Consider the following 23,811-nt stretch of genomic DNA (forward strand, 5'->3'; position numbering starts at 1 on the left):
TTAATAGGTGTGTATACATCTGTGTAAAATAAAGTATGTGGTTGATAATAGCTGCAGATTGGTGTATATTGAACTACTCTATTTTGAGACCACTTATCTATAGGAAGTTACCCTTCCTTTCAACCTCTTGATTTATTCTCCCCTGAATGTTTTCCATTGAATCTGAGGTTTATGTGTAGCAAGACTAGATCTACTGTGTTTCTGATTTAAATACCCCTTAGAAAGAGTCTGTGGACTATGCTAAGGAACTTGTAGAATGAACTTGTTCACTTTTAGGTGGTAATTTGTTCTTCTTAATTAAATATTAGTATCCTATACTGAGTAAGTAAACAGTTCAGTTGAAATTGAAAAATGTAAATTCTGTTCTTGAGGCTACAACTGACACTGCTTCTGCCGCGTAGTGGTTTGCAGCTGGATGCAGGTGTAGTCGGTGCAGCAGGCTGAGTGGTCTGGGAGACCCTCTGACATTTGAAGGTGTAACCTCGGTAGTGAACAGGTTGCTTCCCTTTATTTTGACTGATGAGTTCCTCCGAAATTAGTAGTCCCACGTCTTCCTGTGTCACTTAGAATCTATTTGCACCAAACTTTAGTGCTTTGAAAATCTCAATGACCTCCAAGCCAGACTCCTCGAGTCTACACATTTGTCTCCAACTCTGCAGACGCACACATTATGGACTTACGTAACAGCATTTGCAAGGCACATAACTTTCTTTCACACAGTGTGAAACAGTGCCACAGGGCAAGAGACTGGACTCTACGGGATACTAATTATTTTTATATGTCCTACTTATTTTTAAAAAACTTGTTCATACAAAGAACAAAATCTACCTTTGGTTACTACTCTGCTTGCTAGTCACTGGGCTCGTTGCCTTTGCACTGAGTGCTCTGGATACAAGCCTCTGCGAAGAGCAGCTTCAGTTTCATAATGCCAGTCCAGTATCTTTTTAATATCATGCTGTTACTAATATATTTTTTCACATCAGGAAATGAAAATGATTTTGATGAAGAGCAGTGCTGTTTTTAGCTGTAAGATAGGATTAGTCTACTTTCCAATTCTTGTTTCTAAACAAAATCTGTGCCAACTGGAAGTTATCCAGTTGCTTGGAAAATGACAGGGGAGCAGTTTGGTCAGGAATATTTGCTTTTTCACCCTGGGGTTTCTTCCATCTGCCTAATAAAACAATTATATCACTGTAAGACTAAAATTCCCTCGTCTCTATTCTGTTGGGTAGTGGACAGTACTACCGGCTGTTGAGGCAGATAGAAACCATTGCTTCTTTTTCTGCCCTTATGTACCTGATACAGAGCCTGGGTCTGTCATATCAGTAACTCTTCCTTGGCTGCTTACCAAGTCCACCCAAAACCTTTCTTCTGGCCTACACAAGCCCAGTTTTCTGAAATGTGCCGAATTCTTGATTTCGTTAGGTACTATAGCACTATAAAGTTCTAGAGGCTAATTAAGCAATGTAGTATATATTGGAAATGAAAATATGCTGTTGATTATTTTTTTTTTTTTTAATAAGGCAGGTAGGCTGCTGTATAGCTTTTCTTTGATATTTCAGCATCTGTGCAGCTTGGGATCCTGGAGTTCTCTAAAGACTGTGACCTCTGACGGGGAAGAATACTGCCTCTCGAAGTGTAAAAATATTTCAAGCACTTTTTTTTTTTTCCACTGAAGTTCATTCAAACTGGAAAGCATCTTCAGTTTTTTGTAGGACAGTCCTGAAACAGGTGTTACAGTGACAATATAGAAAAAGCATGGAGGGAAGAGTGTATCATTTCTGTTTATGCAGATGCTTTCCATCCATTTTCTGCCACGATCTGCAAAATCAAATTCACAGGTAAACTTTTCAGAATGATAACAGCATTAAGATCAATTATACCCAGCAGGCTATAGCTCATCTGAGGCTCCTCTTGAGGGCATCAAATCACTGAATGTGGGAGAAAGGTATGCTTGCAGTATTTTATAGTTGCCTTTTTCAGTGCAATGTATAAATATAATCATTTTAGTCCATGGAATTTCTACCATTTTAAGTTAGGGGAACAGACTGTTACCTGTAAGTTATCATCTTTTTTCTTTTCCTGTGTCTTTCCATTTCTGATAGCACAATTCCTGTTGTAAGGAAATTCTATATCCTGTGTAATAATAAAAAAAAGACTTCTTTTTCTCTTCAAAATAAATGTATCAAGCTCAAATGTTTTCTTATAAACAATTAGTGAAGGAAGGACTACAAAGAGCAAAATAGGTTAAAAAGAAAATATACATAAAGAGTTGATGATGAAGATGGATTTTCACTGGCAAGCTACGGAAGGAGACTTTCATGAATCATAAAAGCCTTTTCTGGAAATAACTGTGCTTAAGAGATTGCAACAGCTCAGTGTATTTTTTCTGGATCTCAATTTAAAAGAGACGTCACTGTTTCTGAACTATGTTTTAAGGTTGTTTATTTCGCCATATTTTCCTCTTCCATTATCCATTTTTTCCCACTTGGAACACTTCTCTATTTTAAAGTGAAATTAGGAACTAGAACAAGTTAACATATTTTAAGAAAACTGTATTGATCTCTTGCTCAGCGAGATGTGAAGGGGTTTGCTGTGTGAACCAAGCACAAAATGCGGAAACCTGTGCTGTGGTTTAAGCATCTCTTGTGTGACCCCGGACCCTCAAATCCTTATGTAGCCCATCAGGTAAAATTAGTTTGAATTGTATGTGTCATCCATTCAGTTACGGTGTGTTGCTCTGTGACCAGTGCGTTGCTATTCCATCACCTACACTGAGCTGGATGTAAGAGAGACAGAACACGTCAGAATGTGTCTGAAACGGATCCTAGAAAAACATTCCCATATCCCTCTGTAAGCAGAAAGTTTCCTCTGTGTACACCTTTGCTCTTTTCCAGCCCAATGATGATTTTTTTTTTTCTTAGTTTTCTTTCTCTCTCTCTTACATGTTTGTTTCTGATAGAAGGTACCTGTATTGAACTCTTTTTGCATACTGTTAGTCTTGAAATGTATTTTCATGTAGTTTATGTAGGTTTGCTGCAGACTCCATTCAGTCACTCAATTGGAGATAGCATTTTATTGTCCATGATGTATCTTTATTGTACAAAGAGACTCCAGTCTTAAAGGCTGTAGATTCTAAGAGCTGTTTGAATGTATACAGCCAACAGACCTGCTTGAGTAATTTGCAAATGAAGTGTAAGACGGGGAATGACAGATGGTCGCGACAGACTGGCAAGAACGAGAAACAGTCAACTAGTACAACCAGAGTGTTAGACGTTGGTCACAGTACTGCAGGTTCTGCCCACTAATTGTGGGCTGCAATGGCAGGGAGAAAGGCAAAAGGGGACAGTAAGCAGCTCTTTGTTTTAGTGCAGAGGTGCAAAGTAAGACTAACGCCCTGAGTGACAGCTGACTTCTATGTTTTTGTCTCTGGGTAGACTGTTTTCATTTGTATTGGAAGCTACATTTTAGCAGAGATATTTTTACTAAACTTCTGAAGTTGTGTATTCGTAGGTTAATATGTGTTTTTTCGATAGTTAAATAACATTTATGGAGGAGCATGAGATTAGATTCTCTTCTACTCTCCTACTTGTTTTTCTTAGTAGTCACTTTCAAAATTGTCAGTGTCCTTTCTAAATCCAGACAAGTTGAAACTATATTTTAGTCATGTTAGTGCAGTTTGCAGTTCTTGGGAGAGAGCGAAGGGAAAAAGCATTCTCCATGACCGTGATGAGAAACAGCTGAACTGCTATAAATGTTGATCACTGTAGGCAAAACAGTAAATCAGGAGTGGGCAAGGCAAGCATTTTATTTGTTTGAACTGTCCCATGGCTTTTTCTTGTTTATTTTTCTAGTTTAACTGGGTTGACAGAGACAGGGAATGAATAGTATGTATTTTATGGTGGTTTTACAACATTACAGCTCCAAGAGTATAAATAAAACAAAGTTTTTCAGCTCTTAGTGCTCTCTTTATTATATTTCATTCTTGCATTTAACATTCTATTCAAGTGAGGTTCTGATTCTGTGTCACTGACAGCAACAGAGGTGTCCCCTGACACTCTAACAGGCTTGGTAACAGATTTTTGAGAGGCTGAGCTTTCTAGATACTCTGGGTTTTTGGATGCTTGTAGAAGTAAAGATGCTCCTGAATGAGTTACGGAAACAATGGTTCTACTCCCATGGTTGCCCGAAAGTGGGCACTGTGACTATAAGCGAATCTGTCTTTGCCTCAGTGTCACCACACAGGAGAGTGGTATACCTCAGAAGGGTTGAGGAGATGAAACTTAAGTTCTCAAAGATCAATGAAAAGTAGTGTAATAAGAAGATGGATATTTATGCAACTTTTCTTACAGTTCCTAAGTTTATAGAGTTAGTATGAATATTTTTCACCTGGCTTCTCATAATGCATGACCTTAATCCTAGTTTCCTGCACGTTTGATTACCAGTCCCTTATTTATTATTGTCCCTAGCACTTAAGGTTTTTATTTTTTTTTTTTGCTTTTCCAGGAGTGCCAGCTAACTGTTCTTAGATACTGGCTTGCGTCTACATTAGCATTTTTAGTCTGAGCTGGGGATTCTCATGAGGCAACTTTCCTCCTGATCTTCATTAACTGTGCTTTTCTTTCACATCACAGACCAGTTCATGAACTGGATACCTTCAGATGAAATTAATATAGAAGATGCACTCCAGTAGTGTGCTTCATATGCTCCAACTGCTAATGGGCATTCGGTCTGTGGCACCTGATCAGAAAGTCCTCAGCACCAACCGTTTTGCTGTAGAGATCTGCTCCTATTGGAACACCATTACTGATAGAAGCATAGCAGCTATTGGTAAAAACTAATTAAGGTTGGGTTTTTTCCCTTAGCTTTGTTTGCTGAAATAAGATAACAAGAACTTTAGGAATTATTGAAACAGGCTAAACATATAGACAGCAATTTGTTCCTTGTGCTATAAATTAATTGCTGGGCTTAAATGTTTGCAGCAATAAGACAAAATTGATAAGCCAGTATTGTACTATGTACATTCTTAAATCCAATGCAGATGAGCTCCTTGGAGTTCACAACATATATTATCTACTCATTTATTGTTTGAATTCTTAAAATCAAGCAAACAAAAAAAAGCTTTTCTTCAGGAAAGTCTGAATATTTTCTTCATGTCTTTGTGACGAGCATTACTTTTATCATTCTAAAGCCAAAATGTAAGGCTGCTATTTAGAAAACAGAAATTGCATTAAATCCTCCACAAACCTGCTCTTGCTTTTTTTCACTGCCAAATACAATGCAACAGAAAAAAATATAATCAAGTGATGCACAAAATGGTACCCAGCACAGGAATCAAAAGTAGCTTCTCAGAGAGCAAAGAATGATGTCTCTACAGAACACTCCCTAGTACTGGGGGCAAAACTAATAGACCTAGCCATATAAATGTGTGCTTGGCCAGCTGGTTTGAAAGAGTGCTTCCAGCGTTTCAGGGAGCTAATAGGGCATCTGGAACGGGAGTACTTCAAATATGGAGTGCTCAGAAAATCGGTCGCTGGTGATACAGTAAAATAGCAGTGCTCATATAAAGAAGAAATGTAAAGTGTGGATTTTTCTTTTAGCTCAATCGTTGGGTGTGAAATTGAATTGAGAAGTCTCCAAACTATATTAAATCACCCCCTTGGCATTGCCACAGGAACAATTTATTTCATCTTGAAGGAGCCTTTGGTTTCCAGATCAGTGGAGCTAAGCAGGAGGAATGTGCGTCACATTGAGGTAAACAGGGATGTGAGCTGGTTAAAAACAGAAAAGGCAACGCAGCAAAATTCTGTGCCCCTGACATTTGTCAGCCTCTTCTGAAATGTGAATGCCGTTTCCATTAAGCTTTGGGGCAGATATTATCTCTGTACCTTTTGTTGTGCTGATGAGTTGGAAGCTGAACGTAAATTTATTTAGTTCAGCTGATTTTTCAAGTGGCAAGTCTGTCTTGTTTTGTGCACCAGGAGGTTTGCGGTGCTATTGCAGTGCTATCACGCCTTGGTGGACTGTTACAGGAAGACTGGTAGTGAGGGATGGCACTTACTGCCTCAGTCCTGGTGTGAAATGTGACTATCAAGCTTCTTCCAGTTTCCTACCTATTTTTGTCATCACAAGTTTTCATGAGATGGTGAATTACAGATGTCTATGCAACATTATGCAATGCCTCATACTTTCTCAATGTCTCTCTCCGGAGCATCTGTAAGCAGTAAGCTTTATATCAAATATGCATGGTGTCAGAGTGATTTTGGCACATAATGAAGGCAAAACCCTGGATGCAGCCTTCAGGATCTGCAAGATCACAGAATCATAGAATGGTTTGGGTTGGAAGGGACGTCGAAGATCATCGAGTTCCAACCCCCCTGTCAGAGGCAGGGACACCTCCCGCTAGACCAGGATACTCAAAGCCCCATCCAGCCTGGCCTTGAAGATCCAGGGATGAATCTTCCACAATTTCTCCAGGCAACCTGTTCTAGTGCCTCACCATCTGCATAGTGAAAAATTTCTTCCTAATACCTATTATAAATCTGCCCTCTTCCAGTTTGAAGCTATTCCCCCTTGTCCTATTACTTCATGCCCTTGTAAAAAGTTCCTCCCCAGCTTTCCTGTAGGCCCCCTTTAGGTACTGGAAGGGGCTATAAGGTCTCCCCAGAGCCTTCTCTTTCTCCAGACTGAACAACCCCAACTGTCTCAGCCTGTTGGCATCTATACAGATGCCTCCAAAACAGCCTAGTGTGTAAGGGTAACATGGCAACATTGGTGAACCATGGACCAGGGCTGTGTGTAGACATGTTTGTGGCCAATGTGTTTAATTTCATCTTTGGCTCACAATTTGCCTGACCCTCTGCCCCTTAAAAACAACAGAAACCCAAGCATAGAACAAACCGCATGAACTGTGGTAGCAAACATGGGTTGATCTGTTGATGTACTGAGACAATTGTGTAATTTAAATAAATAAACCCAAGCTCTTTTCACTACTCTCTGAATGCTTAAATCTAAGTGCAGTTTTCTATTCGGGAAGAAACAAGCAGAACTCGGCACTGAGTTCCAAGGTGAGAAATGTGCTTTTAGTCAGTACTGTAACCTGGCAGTCATTGCAGAGCACTTTGTAATTCTGGTTACTTCATGACCCAGTCTTCCGCATTTTTTCCATTCTTTCAAAATTTTACATTTTTCTACACATGTAGAAATGCTACCATGTTAGTATGTACCCTGATGAATGGACAGGTGGAAGGACATGTTTTTCTGTTGCATTTTTTCATTGCTGTTTCCATCTACAAGATTGTATGAGAGATTTCCTTTAATAACAGAAGAAACTTTCTGCAAGACCAAAATTCCACCACCAAGGCAGTGGTATTCAGTCTGAATGGTTTATTGAAATAATATTCCGTCCCATTGGTAAGGAGGGAGTAGGAAGACCTCACACTCTTGACTGCACTACCTTCAGTGGAAGGTAAAATAAAAAGCTAGGACATGGAGACCGGTGCCTTACAGTGATCTCTGAATGGTAAATTAGTATTTTATTCTCTTGCCATTTTGTAAAAGTGTGAGGACAAGTTCATGTGAGGTCTTTATTGATCATCATCATAATTGGTTTAAAATATTTCCTCCCTTTGCAGCACTCCTGGAATTTTAACTGAGAATCAATAGTGTTTTTTCATACACGATCTCCAAGTTTCCTAGGAAATGTTGCTATTTTAGAACCAGAGAATGTGATAGTTGATTAGGCTGTTGTCTACACTGGCTACTTGCAGGAGTTCTTGCCATGTTCTGATTTGACAAATTTTTAGAAATAAACTCCCTCTCCCTCTCCATTTTTTTTTGTTTTTACTTTCAGAACTACAAAAATGCATACTGCTGTTCCATAATCTTTCCTTCCTATCCTTTTCATGAAAGTAATTAGCCTTTTTGCTACGTGTGGGACAGTGGCACTTTCAAAATTTACTGGTCTACTCCTCAATTCAAGCTTAAATCTTTTAATGGACGGTCTTTGTTTTGTATCAACACTGATGTTTATTTTAATTCAGATAATCTCTTTCCCTTCACATCATTTACTGATTTCCTTATACTTAATTGTAGCAGGAAACACCCTGTACCTTAGTCTCAGTTTCCCAAGGAGAGATCATCTACTTCCTGTGGCAGGCTCACCACTTCTCTGATCATCCTTGCAGTCCTCTTCTGCTGCTCTTCCAACTTGCCTCTATCTTCCTTAGCCCTAGATGAGAAAATCCATTTGCAATATTCAAACTAGGTCATTACAATACCCTTCCTGTACCACTGACATATCCCAATCCCGAAATTACTTCCAGCTGGTATTTTTTTTTTTAATGCGTGGAACTTTAGTGACTCATTTATCCCTCTACAATTAACCATCATGCCCATCCTCATTACTATAAACTGGGAATGAACCTGTTGGTAGAATGTTTTTGTTACTAGACTCTTCAGCGTGCAGCCTCTGTATGTCCTATCCAATTCCATCTTTCCTCTTGTGCTGCACAAGAGACCTGCAGTGTTGCAACCAGTGCGGCTGTGTGGAAACAGGAAACATTGGCCTCTGAGACTTGAGTGTATTTCTTATGTGAAAATTTATATCAGGTACAGAACTTATTTCAGGAAAAACGTTTCATAATGTGAATTACATCTCAGTTTCCCTATTGTATACAATTAGTTACTTGGATTCTCTTATTTATATAAACGAACAGGAAAAATTGAAATGGGAAAAATGCTTGCTTTATTTGCTTACAAAACTCTAGGAAAAAGAATTAGAGTAAAGTTTTAAATCACAGCCATCTCCTAAATCAAATGTGTAACAAGGGTGATAATGAGCGTAAACACACTGAATAATAAAACGTTAATTTGTGTTCTGAGTTCTAGGGCTGTAATCCAAAGCTCACTGATGTCTGTGGAAAGACTTCCATTGATTTGAATTAGGCCTTGGCTTTTGTCCTGAATGAACACAATGCCAGTGGAGCTATTCATGAGAGAAATGTTTGGAAATAAATCACAGGAACACAGAACTGGAAGGAACTTGCTGTGTCGGAACCCAATTCACTTGCTAATTCAGGCAGTCGTGTTTTACAGTGCTTGTTGTGTTGATATTCTGTTATAGTCCCTCGCATGAACTAACCAAATTCAATCTTAAAAAAAATCACTTGCTACTGCTTCTGTAACTGGAAGGTTGTTTCTGGATCATTACTCTGATGTTTGGAACCTTCTTTAACTTCTAGCCTAAACCTATTTATGCCAATTGTTTCCACTTGTTTTATGCAAATGTAGTCTTCTAGTCTGTATAGAATACAGTTCTGGTAATTGTCCCATTGTTCTGATGATTGTCCCATCTCCTATCAGGCTTTGCTGTGTTTTGCTAAATAAGCCAAACATTTTCATTTCTTATTCAGTAAGTTGTTCTTTCCTTGTAGCTTTTATCTGAATTTATTCCTGTTTTGCTTAGTCTATCTGGGGTACAGGCAACAGAACCTGCATTTTTAATGAAGTGTAATGGTGCTCTATATAATGTTGTTAATACTTTCCTTGCTTTACTGGAAATACTTTGACAGATACAAAAATACAAAATACATCCAGTATTTTGTTTGCCTCCTCATGGCTGCATTTCACTGATCCCTTTTATGGTGTGACTTACAGGATCTCGGTTCCCACGTGAGCTCCCATTCAGTAGTAGAAATAGTTTTTAGTGCAGGAGAGTATCGCTGTACTCTGAGGTTTTTAGCTGGTGTCTGTTACTCCAGTGCTCGTTTCTTCCTTACACGGTGCTCTGTTTGTCCTCTGCATCTGCTGTCATAAATGATAACAATCAAGCTTGAGTAATCAGCAGTCTTAATTAGTATGTTCCCACTTTGTGCTGATTTTGTTAATTAAAAAAACCCCAACCAACTCTAGAAACTGATAGAGGTGGTGAATGATGAGTGATGGGAAGGTGACAGGAAAGAACTGGGGAAAGGTGCCCCGCTGGGCAATGGAATAGGGAGAGGGAGCGAGGGCACGGAGCCCACGATGGAGAAGTGAGAACTTCTGCAGTATTGGTCCAATGAAGGCTACTCAAATTTGCCAGCGCATTATTTAGGTCTCACAGAGACATAGTTGGGATGGATGAAGACATGCCAAAATCCCAGAAATCAATGAATCACTCATGACTTTCTGCATTTTGAGTTTTTAGAAGTAGCAACACTGCTGCTTAACTTCGGATGTTCCTTTATTTATTTTTTTTCAAGAGTTTTCAAAGTATCCTGAACGTTTAAAGACTAACTTTCTAAAAGCATCTTAAAAATACTGAATCCTAAAAGCGCTTTAAAGGTCCTGAATTGAGAGGCTTATGAGTCCTGAATAATTTATCCACAAAACTTTAAAGGAAGAGAATTTGCTTAGGTTTTTAAAATGTATATGATACATTTACTTATATATTGGGAGGTCTCTGAAAGACTTTTAGCCAGATAAGTACATTCAGCAGATATTAGAAGTCAAAGGCAATAGCAATTAAGGCATAAGGCATTTCCTGGGAATTAATACCAAGATGGGAGGAGTTGGGATGGCTCAAGATGCAGCTGAGGGCTATTAACTGCAGTTGATGATTAATGACCTCTGCTGAGGTCATTATTATTATCAGCTGAAAATGTAGAAAAATTCATATATATGAATCTTTTTAAGGGGAGATGCAGTTTTAGTTGGTGCAGTAGATGTGACCCCACGGTGGATAGACTGCCCTGTATTAATATCAAGTAGAGGGCTTGATTTCCCTCCTCCCTGCGGCATTTTTAGGAGCGTTAATCAAAGCTGGATTTCTAAAGCTGCGCCAGTATCAAATTGAAAAGTAAGCAGAATAAAGTCCATAGTGCTTTAATGTTCTCCCAGTATTACATTTGGCGTCCAGAACTTAATCAGCTTTATTTAGAGATATTCCCATCTGTCCCTGTCGGTGCCTCATGAGAGTGCATCTCAGTATTGTCCAGAAATGTGCCCCGAACAGCCCTTGTGCTCACTGTTCTTGGATCCACATGTGAAATCTTGTCCTGCCTTCATTTGCGTTGTGCCCCTAACCAGGATCGAGGTTGTGGGTTGTCATATATGCTGTGTACAGAGGGCAGGCACACAGGGCTGGCCGATGCAAGAAAATACTGCTGGGTCCATACAGGAAGAATCTGTTCCCTAATAAATAGTCAGTCATATCAGAACTTACTTCCCAGTGTCCAGACAAGTCCATGCATGGTTTCTTCCACAGTTGATGAGTTTTATTTTTTTTTAATATGATGAATTATTTCATTTTTGACTCATAGGGAAACTGAGAGGTCCTACAGAGGACAAGGAAATATTCACCATGCTGCTTATTTTTAGCTTGTGTGACTTCTATTTTAATACCTTGATCATCTCATATATATATGTGTATGTATATAGAGAAAAATATAAATATATTTATAACCTATATCAAGGTATTTGTTTACTTCAAGGTGCTTTTTAAAAACAATACTGATGAAGTCTGAAATAGGTAATATAGGTAACATAAAGACATCCGCTTTAATTAGTCACTATTATCTTTTATTTAGATTATACACAGTACTGGTACTGCATATTTCTGAATGCTACAGAGGTCCTACTTTATGCCTACGCTGGTCCCCTGTCCCTTTCTGTCCCTTCCCCCAGGCCTCTTCCCCTGGTCATTGTGAACGTTGTAGCATCAAAATTCCAAGCAGGACAGGACAGAGATGACTGCTGCTTTTGGCTGACCTTTATACAAATGTCACTGGATGTAGACTTCTGCTCAGGAAAATGGAATTTTGTGAAATTGTAAGAAAAGCAGTTAAAAAAATATAACTTAGGTGTGAAATATTGACAATGTGAATGTTAGGTGGTACAACTAGACTCGCCTGTGCAAACCTATCAACTTCACGCTGTTTGTGGGATTGCTGCCTGCCTTTATTCACCTTCAACCAACCCACTGAGCTCTCTCCTCTCTTTTTCTTTTTCTTCTTTATTTTTTTCATTCCTCCAAAGTATCTCCTGTGGTGAGAGAAAGAGGTGAATGAGGTCAGGCGAAATGAAATGAAAATCATGAAAGCTTAATAGACCACAGGCAGGTTCCTTTGAAAGGGTGCCAGAGATGGAATATCAGTTATGGGGAAGAAGACCACAGACTTGGCAGTGAATGAAAGGAGATCTGGTACATGCGCATTACTGTTTCATACTCCTTGCCACAAAACTGGCCTGTTTTCCTAGTTAACTCTTTAACAAATGTATCACGCTGACAGTAGGCAGTCCCACAGTGCTACCGGTGCTCCCTGATGCAGCTTCACTGTGCTTCAGGATATATTTTTCTAAGTTCTGGATTCTTTGTCTTGCTTGTAAGATCAACAGATGAGAACTGAAGTATTGATGGGATTACATAAATTGCATTTTCTGTTTCATCTTCTGCAGCCTCTGCTAGTTATCCACGCTAAGGGATCTCATCCCTTAGAGGGATATTATCCCTTAGAAGGATAACTGTTTTCCTGGATGAGAAGGAAAGAAGTTATATTTTAAAACATGTGAAAACATGCTTACTTGCGCATATATCAAAGAAAATGTCAGGTTATTGTAATTATACAAACACCTGACATAATAGCCCTCAGTGTATGAAATGGTGCGGCCAATCATCTCAAACACTGTGTTTTCAGGATAAAGAACTCTCAAAAGAAGGGGCTTTACTCTGATTGATTCTCCTTCTTCTAAGACTTCAAGTCTTGGTTGCCGTAGTTAAAATGCTAGGACTTTATGTGAGACTTGCTGGATGGCAGTCTAAAATCTGAGTAAACACAAAGGCTAGGCTAAATGATAACTGCTCCCTCTCAGTCTTGACATTTTATGAATCCATGCTTGTGTGAGTGAAAAGACCTGTGCAAGAGTGTCAGAATTGATTTAGGGACTTTGGTTTTATTTGATGATATGGAACTAGTCCTCTGTGTGCGCATAGTTTACAGAGAAATTGTAGAGACTCTAATCCTCCAGGGCTGTGAATATACCTTGAATTTCTGTTGATCTCTAGGTCCATAGATGTGGTACATTTCAGACCCTTCCTTTGCAATGTTAAAATATCAATATTTGTGTCATGTGCTTCTGGACATGGAGTTTTACAACTAAACATTTTTAAGCCTGAAATTTGTCTTTGGGATGGGACACTGTTTTCGGTTACCTCATTTTTTTTTCCCTGCTGCTACAGGAGCTTTCAAGGAATGAGTGTATATCTGCGCTAAGTATTTAAATGACAAAACATCCAGAAAGATGTAATATGCAATACAAAATGACCCTGCAGTGTTGATGTGAATGTAATCCTCCATTTCATTGGGCCTGACTTTGTCTGCTGACTCCATTGTAATTCAGCACAATGTTTGCTTTTGTACAGATGAGACCACAGTTGTCTGGTATTTTCAGTCATATGCCCTTTTGAGATTCATTTAATAAGTCATTATCACAATTCTGCTCAACTTTTACGAGAAGTTCAATAGCTGCTGGGTTCTCAATTTGAAGACTCCTTCCCCCAAACATTTTGCAGAGTTCAGCACTTCTAGACCAGTGCTTTTCCTGAGTGTCTTTTCACAGAGCCTTTATCAGTTGATGGACACCCACCCCCAAAGAACACAGGGTGAAACCTCCCGGTTCAACAGTTGTTGTCAAGTTTCAGATAATCCTTTGACACAGACTGATGTGACAAAGCACAAAGTTAATCTTCAGCATTATTTCTTTTTCATTTGCAGGAAAAATTTGAAGGCTTGTTCCGTGCCTATGATGACTGCGTGACATTCCAGCTGTTTAAAAGCTTCAGGCGTGTGCGGATAAATTTTAGTAGTCCCAAATCAGCTGCTCGTGCCAGAATAGAGCTGCATGAAACACAGTTCAGAGGGAAGAAGTTAAAGTTGTATTTTGCACAGGTAATGAAATCTGGAATCTACTTCTATGTTAGTGTATAGCTTTTATAGAAATACTCCGCAGTAACACTGAACAAAAGTAATAAAGGTTTATCCCGTGCCCAGTCTCTGCTAAAAGATTACTCAAACATCCTTATGTTGCCTGAGCTGTACCTGCCCAGTGGGTCTGCAGTAAATTTAAAGGACCACTTATTCAACACACAAAAGTTACATAGCTTAGAACTGATTTACAACATTGGGTATTTTCTGTGGCTAGCTCTCTAAACGAACCATAAAAAACCCAGTAATGTAAAGTATTGTAAGTTCATAAAAACCATAGGGCTGAGTTACTTATTTGACTGCAACCCTGAGCCACAGTCAGGCTTCCTCCTGCCTTTTTTTTTTTCTCCCCTTACTGAATATATGTGTGAATTTTCTAAAAGGAATTTATTAAGTTCTTATGCTGGAGACTCCAGAGCTGGATGCAGTACTCCAGGTGGGGTCTAACGAGTAAAAGGGAGAAGGTAAGGGGAGAAGAAAACCCCCAGCCTGCAGGCATAGGTGATTGTATCCATCTGTTGGAAGTGTCAGATGAGGGTTCAATCCTTCTTGGCCAAGGGAGAGAGAACCCAGATCTCCCACAGCCTGGGTGAGTACTTGGCCCCAGCCAGGGTATAGAAGGGTGAGGGAGACTGAGAGCCCAACCACCATCTTTTCTCAATGTATTTTAATAAGCTTCTGTGGCCACTGTGGCTTATGGGATACTCACTAGTGCTTATGAGCAATGTAAGTTTGCTTTGAGCTGCCAGATTGGTCCTTCAGAGGTCTTAGGTTAAGGGCAGGCTCACTGGAAGGGATCAGTCAAACCTAAGAGGCAGTTAAATTTTGAGCCTCTACAGCCTGGTTAGAATGGGAGCTGTTTTGAGCCTAGGCAGAAGGAGAACCTCAGGAGGATGGGAAACTATAGTTGTGGAAAAAAAGACAAACAACAATACGCTTACAGGTTAGATGAGTTCAGAAGATCTTACAGTTGGATTTAAGTGTTGAAAATCTACCTCAATCCCATTTTATATGCCTTAATCTTGTAGATATGGCTCCGATTTTTTTCTGAAAGGTTTCAAAACCTGCTGTTAAGCAGATCTGAGAATCATTTCACTCTAACTGCACAATCAAGAGGTTAATTGAAAACTTGGGATAACACAAGAAAAAAGAGCATAATAGTGATTAGTCTCCATATCTAAGCTGATTTCCCGCAAAGCCACTTAGGTATCTGCACTATGCTCTCCAGTATATGCAGTCTTAAAAGAGCTTATTAGTTGTGTCCAGCGAATGAGTGTGTGGAAGCAGCACAGTGTCTGGAGCAGGGTATATTTATATGGGCCTGAGCCAGACTGAATAAGCACTTCCATAACTGGAAGTTCTGGGGAACATGGAGTTGTGAGACCCAAACTGGCTCTTTGCAGAACCCATTCCAGTATAGCAGGGTGCTGGCTCAGGCATCCTGTCATGCAAATGCAGTTTATTGCTTCTGGACCCGAGCTGGTTGGAAACTTGCTCAAGTATGGCTGTAGCATAATTCATTTATGTTGAGGCTTCTTTAATATACCAGAGGAAAAGCAGGAATTAAACTAGATAACTTAAGATGGAAATAAAATGAGAACAATTAGTTGCAAATGACTAAGGAACATGATAGATTCCTTTATCACTTCAGCTAAAGAAATCAAATATTGAGAAACCTTTCTGAAATTACTGATAAGGCCTTGGTGCAGGAGTTACTGGCTTCTTGTCTAATGCCTGCTTTTATTTAGGAGTTTAGGCCAGTAGATCACAGCAATATCTTTTCAACCTCAAAAATCTCTGAACTAGCAGCTATGGATACCAAAGCTTTGCATTTGTCCTTGGAGGACATATACAGTAGGCACAAACATTGTAGCTTTGCTCATATTACAGCCCCCCACAGTGTATTTACTGTAGAGGAACCATCTGTAAGGTTGAGATGAATTTCATCTCCAGGCCTCCTCTGCTGAAACTGACGCTGAAACCCTGCTTGGGTGGCATTTGGTATTAGAAGTGTATGATTTGAGTAATCATTCCATTTACCCATCCTGTACTAAACAATGTATTTGTTATGCTTTAAAGATTCAGACCTCCGAGACAGATGGAGACAAGCTTCATTTGGCACCACCACAGCCTGCAAAACAGTTTCTCATCTCGCCTCCAGCCTCCCCACCTGTAGGGTGGCAACCAATAGATGATGCAACACCTGTCATCAACTATGACCTCCTTTATGCAGTTTCTAAGCTAGGACCAGGTAAGCTCGTGGTCCTTGTGTGAAAATGTGTCAGAAAAAGCAGACGAGGAATAGCAGCGTAGATAATAACTGTAGCGGAAGTTGGCGTAGAGCCTGTAAGTTGCATTAAAGCTTTGGATTTAAGTTGAAGCATGTCAACTGGCTCTTTAGTTGAGAATGAGTTCTACCGTATGTATGTACAGAATTATATCTTAGCTGCAGCTTGTGAGTGCTATCTGATTGAATAGCAGATCAAAGCTTGTTTACACAATTTCTTATGCTTCGGTTTGTGCTTAGATGAGACAACTGATGTTTATGTGGGGACTGGACAAATGCTTGTCCATGAACTTGATGAGTTTTTGCTTTAAATCACATCTGCTCCATACTGCATTCCAAGATGCAGAATACCTCACCAAATGTTTAGGCGTCACTGCATCTCCACCCAAGTGGAGAATCTCTCATGTTAACAAGTTTGTTGAGACAGAACTACCATTCCCCAATCCTGGCAGGATTCTTCTGTTGGGACTGCCCATTTTCTGTTGAAAACTGTATCCAGAAGGAATGGGATAAGTAGTAGCCTCTATTACCATAGGATAGATGTCAATGGATAATGCAGATAGACTTTCTTCTGTCTTCCCATCTTCAGCTAATGCCTGGAATTGAAGTTAGCTGGGATTAGCTGTTAAATCACTGTCTTTTAAAATTTTCAAAATGGAAAAGTTTCCAGTTTCAGGTCTAAGTATAATTTAGAAATTAGTCTAATTTATGTTTGTAAACTATAAGAAAAATTAGCTCGTTAAATTATTTTTATATTGAAATAAAACACTTCAGATCAAATCTAATAACAATTGGGGGGTGAGCTCATGAAAATTTATCAGAGTTTATTTTGAAATCCTTGTGGGATGAGACAATTGTTTTCTCCCCAGCTGTACTGAAGATGCTGCTTTCTTGTTCTGAGATGAGCTTCCAATTGCTGACATTTTATCACTGGGGCTTTTGTGTAACTGCACCAGAGTAATCCAGAGCTGAAGTGTGTGGGGTGCAGGAAGAGATGTTTCATGATTCACAAGGTTTGCAGGATCATCTCTTGTCTTTTTCACATGGGATCTCTCACAGGGGGGAAATATATATCAGGCGAACATCAGAGATTCCTGTGTTTTATTCCCCTTCAGCAGGAAAGCCCACAGAAAAGGGCTGTCAGGTGTAACACTTCGTATTGTATATTGCATATTATTATTTCCAGAATTGATGCTTTGCTTCTAAACTGCTGAATAGAAGAAAAACAAAAACCTAATTTTTTTTTCCATTTGATGCAGCAGTGTTATAAATGGAAACATGTAAACGAATTCCCTGGCTATCTGGGTAATAAATCAATTCCTGTTCTAGAGCAGTGGAATGTGAAATATCACTCATTGTCCCACACTCTGGGACAGCTTTGCGTGAAGGTCACATTCACCCGTATTTAAGGAGCCTGCAGGGAGCAATATGAAAAGTCATTGTGTGCTCTCTTCTTTCTATTTTTAGCACTTGTTAGAGAGATCAATTTTAGTTAACTGCAGTGGCGGTTTTAAAATAGTGTTGCAGTTCTCAGTTGTGCATTTACTATGTTTAGAATTTCATTGAAAAACAACTCCCACCAAAACTGATTTCTGAGTATCACACCAGTAAAACATGCTGCTGTATGTCAAACAACACTGTTAGCCTCAGCTAAGTGTGATTTTTTTTCATTCAAAAAACAATAAAAAATGTAACCGTGGCATATCAGCTATCAAAAAATACTCACTGGCACAGTTGTTTACAGAACTCTGAATGTTAGAGCCTGACTTCTATGTCATTAACTTGTGAGAAATCTTTGCTATATTAAATACACTGTTTTGGTAAGATTAATATCTGAGGACCAGGAAAACTCATTTGAGAATGTAAATAGCGAACAGTTTCTGTGTGTGTCCTCAGTACAAGATGAGTTTTACATAGTTCGCTGGGAATGTAAGATACACCACTTAGACACAAACCCATGCTACTTTCCCACTCCATGAATATAGGTCATCTCCTTTCACAGTACACTGCCATAATCATCGTAGCCACAAAATTAGAGACCACAACTATCCCTAGGAACAAAGGGTGGGAGATTCGCTCCAGAGTAAAATGAATAGGCCAGAAGCTAGTTAGCAGATTTGTTGTGTGTTATCTTTTTCCAAGTTCAGTTTTGGGACAGTTTTTTTTTTTTTTTTTTTTTTGCAGTCTTGTCGTTGCAGCAGTGACTGTCTAGCATCTTGGAGGTCTAATGGGAAAGATTTCTTTTTGCAGTGCCCAAAAGAAAAGTGGCTCTTGGTCCTTCAATATGAAATTCAGATCGGTGAGGGCTCATTTACTTCTTAGAGAAGACCATGGCATATTTAATTAAGCTTCTTGTTGATTGATGTATATTCTCGCTTTCTGCAGATGCAGAAATGGAGCTTTAAACAGGGCATGAACAGAATACTGTAGACCAGTCAGAGCCAGGAACTGTGACTTTGCCAGGTTCTGACCACCAGCCTACCGTTTTTTCAGAAAAGAAGCGTGATCATTAATGTCTTTGATGAAAAACACTTCCACTGTCAAGAGAATATACTGATGAAGATAAAAAGATATTGCACTGAATAAGGGTGGTAGTTTGGCTGTTTGCCTATCAGGCCCAGGTTGTGTCTCTGCCTGGACTGACTTGGACCTCACCTTCCTACAGAAACACTTGCAACCTAGCAAGCTGTTGTCTAGTCTGGGCCTTCATGTCTTTTCCATAACATTTTATAAGGTCTTAGTTTCATCCCACTGAGCAATACAGGAAATAATTTTATGTGAGAAATGTTTGTAGGGGGGAGTGGGGGGAATCTCCATGTCTAGGCTAAGCATACACAGCAGAACTGCTCCTCTAAAAGAAAAGGCAGCTATGTTTGCTTTGCCATTTGTTAGTGCCGCAGTTTACAAACCATCACCATCTTCCTGGCGCTAGAGTAAGTCCTTTTTTTCTGTAAAGCAGTCCTACACCCTCCCTATCTCCCCCGCAACCTGCACATTTCTTCCCTCCTTCTCCCATTGCCTCTTTTAAAACTGTTACCCCAATTTCTTCTCAACAGACTGCCCTGTACTCTCTCACTTCCTAACTGCACTCTTCAGAGCACCTTTCCTCAGGACCCCGGGTGCCGCCCGGACCTTCCCTTGCCAATCTCCCTGCCCGCTGCCCACATAGCAGCTGCCCAGACAAATTGCCTTTGATTCACGCATCATGGCTCCGCTGATGAGAGCACAATACGATAAGACACGATATAGGTCAGGGTCCTGAGCACTCAACTGCTTTGGGTGGTCTCCAGTCCGATTTTGCCCTCTGTCTGCTGTCACTCGCCTCAACAATTTCAGGCACTAATTGAAAACCAGTGCAGACTGGGCACCTTCTTACAGTATCCCGTATAGACAAGCTTGTGCCAATTTCAGTTCTCTCCACATTTCCCAGTCCTTCATCAGCATTCCAGCAGACTTTGCACCTCTGAAATGCCCTCAAGCTACACTCCAGGACATGTAAAATACATTTTTCGCATTATGAAAGTGCCATTTGGAGTGTTACACATGATGGCTCTTAGGTCCACAGTGGTACCTCTTGGGACACAAAGGAGACCCTGCAGCAGTCTGTGCCACTTGGCTGCGAATGATCAGTGGTCAGAGGAGGGGTTGGGTCAGGGTTTCGTTTGTGTCTCTGAGCTGTTAAGATGTGGCTGTTCCTGCCGTGCTGTGACTGGGCTTCTTGAGGAGGATGTTAGCTCCTGCCCCTGCTCTGCCCTGGGTTCGGCTCACCCTTGCCCAGGGAAGGGGAAAACGGGGAAGAGCAGGACCCTGCCCAGTAAATATCACATGCAGGGATTTCAAACCATGTCTCGCACAGCAAGTTTTCTATGCCCAGGTGTTTCCAAACTCTCATGTTTGTTCTCAGTGATTGAAAGGAAACACTAAATACTTCATCTGACTTCCAGAGAAGATTAAAAGGGGGTGGATGGGCAGGCAGATGGGTGATAGATAAAATTTCCATCTCTGTCGTTCCTCTCCCCTCTCTTCTGTGGCTGGTTCTGCCCTTCCATCCCCTTGCCAGGGGCAGGGTATGTAGAGTTGCTGGGTGGAGGTTTCCCTCTGCCTTGTTCTGCTGGCCAGGAGAGGAGCGTGCCCGTCTCCTGCAACATCAGTAATGGCATTCTGGAGAGCAACTCCTCCATCTTGTATACAGGCAGATCCATGCAGCAGAGGTATCATATGGGACGTTTTGTTGTATCCCTTCTGCCATAGTCATGCACCCGTACAAAGGACCACCTGTTATTTGCACCATATTGTTAGTAGAGCACTTGGATGAGGGGACTAAAAGTGGAAGGTATTTTTATGATGCTAATGACATGTTTAACGTGGAATGGACAGCTCTGAGCCCATTAACCTTTGATCATAAGTCAGAAACGGGGAGGTAGCTGCACAGCATCATTACCATTTCTTCATTATTAATTAAGTGTATGAACGTACTGTTTGCTGGACAAAAGAACCTTATTAGACAAGAGATGCACCATCAATGAAAAGTTATGGTACTGATTCACAAAGGGATAGAAAATCGCACATATTTTTAATTCTGAAATATTGTAAGTTGCTTTTGTGCTGTTCTTGTGGTCATCTTTGTTGTGTTTCCTGAGCTGTGGGTTTGCTTGTGGTTAATGTGGTCACAAAAGGTGGTGCCAAGTGACACAAAAGCAGCTGGGCCCATTGTTGAATGGTGAAACTTCAAATTCCTTTTTTTTTTTTTCTGGTGCAAAACAAATGACTAGAGGAACATCGCTGCTATTTTCACAGGTTGTTAGGAACATTTTCTATCAAATCTATATGGTGGAGGTGCCACAGCTTAATTCTTCCCTGCATTGTATCCTGAAGGCAGAGTTTAGATGTTTGAGCATATTTGATAAATTGAGTGATATTTTTCTGAGTAAATTTATGTGAGTTTCCATTGTTATCTTAGCTTACGTGAATACTTGAAAAAACTTATTATTAAGGGATAGAGATAGGCCAAAGACTGCTGGAGGAGAAAGACACCTCCTGCCAAGAATCCTTTGGCTCAACCTGTAAGAGCTCTCCAGGCAAGTGGCAGACGCGGGAGCAGTGGGGCAGCGTAGGGCCTGAGAACGCAAAGGAGGCAGCGTCAGAGGCAGCTGAACGAGGTAACTTGACAAATGCTTGAGTGATATGAACTACAGAAGCTGGTGAGTCTTAACTATGGTAACTTGACTTGCTACTCTTAGCTTGGGATGACCTATATCTTGTAAACATAACTTCATTGCAGTGATTCAACCATTACTCTACCAGTTGGACTGCTGTGGATTTAGCTGATTGGTTTTTTTCTATTTATGCTGGAGGTGTTAAGAGGAAAGATAAAAACATAACGAAAAGCAGAAGGGAAGGGCTAATCTGGCTGTATCTACTGCATTTTAATTTTGTACTTATTACATTAGTATTTTTTCACAACAAGAGTTACATTTAGGAACAAGATACAGCTGTATAAAAGTCCCATATTTACTGTTGTCCTGTTCCTAGCTCAGCCATAAAAAGGTTTTCTGCAGTTCGAGTCACAGTTCTGCAGGCATGAATAATCGTGAGTACAGAACTGATTCTGCAGCTCATTTATGCTCAGAAATAACTGTATGCCTTAAAAACCTAATTTATGAGTGCATCGCATTTTGATTTGCAAAGTGACATTAATTGCTGTTGCAGTTACTTGTGCCAGAGGCATCTGAATATTTTTCCTTGTGTCTGTACTTATTTCCACTGTTCTTTTTCAGTGGAAAGAGTCCTTCTGGGAAGGATTTGAACAGTAAAAGAATGTGGCATTTGAACTGGGATTATTACCTTTTAAGAGGGCAGTGAATCTGATTTACTTCGTGGTACTGGTGTACGAGGAAAGGGCCCAGCGTTGTGTGCGCACAGCACTGCAGAGCTGCTTGTAGCTGACAATGACCAATGTAGCCTTCAGTGCTGGTTGGCAGCATTGACGTCAGCCCATAGCTGAGAAATTAGCTGAAGCCCGCAGGGAAAATAGGCAAAGAAAAACCATATAATTTCTCAATGCAGCAAAACCAAGCTATTTCTCCTTTTATATTCTAGCCTATCAGCAAGACCTGTAATGCTTTGCTCAATTTGGATTCAGAGGAAAGGTTGCCAAAAATAGAGCAGTTAAATGTCAACATTAATGGTATCACAGCAGTAAAATATTTCTCACAGCAAGATGCCTGACTTATAGCTATTATTCACTAGTTGCCTCCTATTTTTTAGGCAAAAATGCAGCATGTCCTCTAGTCCCAAGCCACCCAGTCTTATTTGGACCAAGAATTTGTCAGCACAAATAGCACGTGATGACAGTCCCAGAACTGCGTGTGCTAATGCAGGGCCAAACCTGCAACCCCTTCCTCACATTAATTACTCTGCCACAAAGTTGCTAATAAATAAAAATCCAAATTAGTAACTGGAGCAAACTAGAAGTGCTTTGAGGTAGGGGCTGCCATTTCACTGTCATCATACAAGACCGAGCCCTGCCAGGTTCTGCCTGTGGCGCAGGCATTTAGGAGCTGCTGCACCACAAGTACAGGTGAGCTATAGGCATGTTGGGACCTCACTGTCCTCGTCTCTGAACATTTTCCAGGCAACATGCAGTCATTCCGAAGCAATCTTAGGAAACAAAATCCAAGCTATCAGGGGTTTGTGTGGTTGCTGTAAGCCTATTTTAATTTAACTGTGGCTTGTGAGTGTTGGAGATGAGAGTGATGACAATTAGGCCAAAGTGGGGCAGCGCATTATCTGGAATGGTTTCTAGTTTCTAGTGCTGCTAATGGGTGGTTGTCACTTCTGAAAGACCAAGTCATCCTGTCAGAAATGTCACCGTTGGGACTTTTTCTCTTTACAGTCTTAAGTTAATTCCTTGTAATTTAATATCCAGTACCTACTTATATCCTGTGTACAATCCAAAACACGTGTAGTGCCAACAGACTGAATGCAGGACTAAAAGTCCTGTCTAATCCTGATTTTCCATTGTTTGCTTGTGGACTCTTGCAGGGCCGTACTCCTCTTCCTCACAGGAGTACTGGGTGGAGACTTAAATATGGAATGTACATAGTTAGAAAATCTAATGTACTGTTTAAACATTGAGTCTGCTAGTGACCATTTGTAGACTGTGCTCTGTAATCTCATCAGTAGAGGCACAATTTGTAACAGCTCAAGCTAAAGAGCTTTGAATCTCAAAATCCATCTGGAGCAGATACATGTTGGTGGGGTTGTGTTTTTTTTTCATTTCTGGAGCAATTGGACCAAGTGTTGATGTCTGTCTGGAGGTGACAAGTTGCAGAATCTAGTGGACTTCAAATGGGACTGGAGCCATGCTAGACTGAAAGAAAACAAGCAAACAAAAGACTAGCCCCAGCCCAAGAGGTGTGACATGACTTCAGGCCAAATGTTTGCTAGGTTGGATTCCAGTCCCTCTGCTTAACCATCCAGGTGCAGGAGTATTCTGCAGTCCAAGAGTGCCATGGTCTGTGCTGCTACTCAGACTGTGACCCTTTGATCTATTTTTTT

General features: G+C 40.3%; 1 protein-coding gene across 2 annotated transcripts in view; it reads left to right on the forward strand.

The window, feature by feature from the left end:
* The window catches only part of RCAN2 (regulator of calcineurin 2), a gene marked incomplete at both ends in the record, with an annotated part of 80,981 nt that overhangs the window by 56,998 nt on the left and 172 nt on the right, over positions 1–23,811 (forward strand). For both annotated transcript variants that reach the window (XM_082481172.1, XM_082481173.1), the window contains 2 exons: positions 13,755–13,928; positions 16,044–16,215. In XM_082481172.1, the coding sequence (XP_082337298.1) occupies positions 13,755–13,928; positions 16,044–16,215 (346 nt within the window). The remainder of the gene's footprint in view (positions 1–13,754; positions 13,929–16,043; positions 16,216–23,811) is intronic.

This window comes from Vanellus vanellus (assembly GCF_965231255.1).
Source record: "Vanellus vanellus genome assembly, chromosome: 3".
Taxonomy (NCBI): Eukaryota; Metazoa; Chordata; class Aves; order Charadriiformes; family Charadriidae; genus Vanellus; species Vanellus vanellus.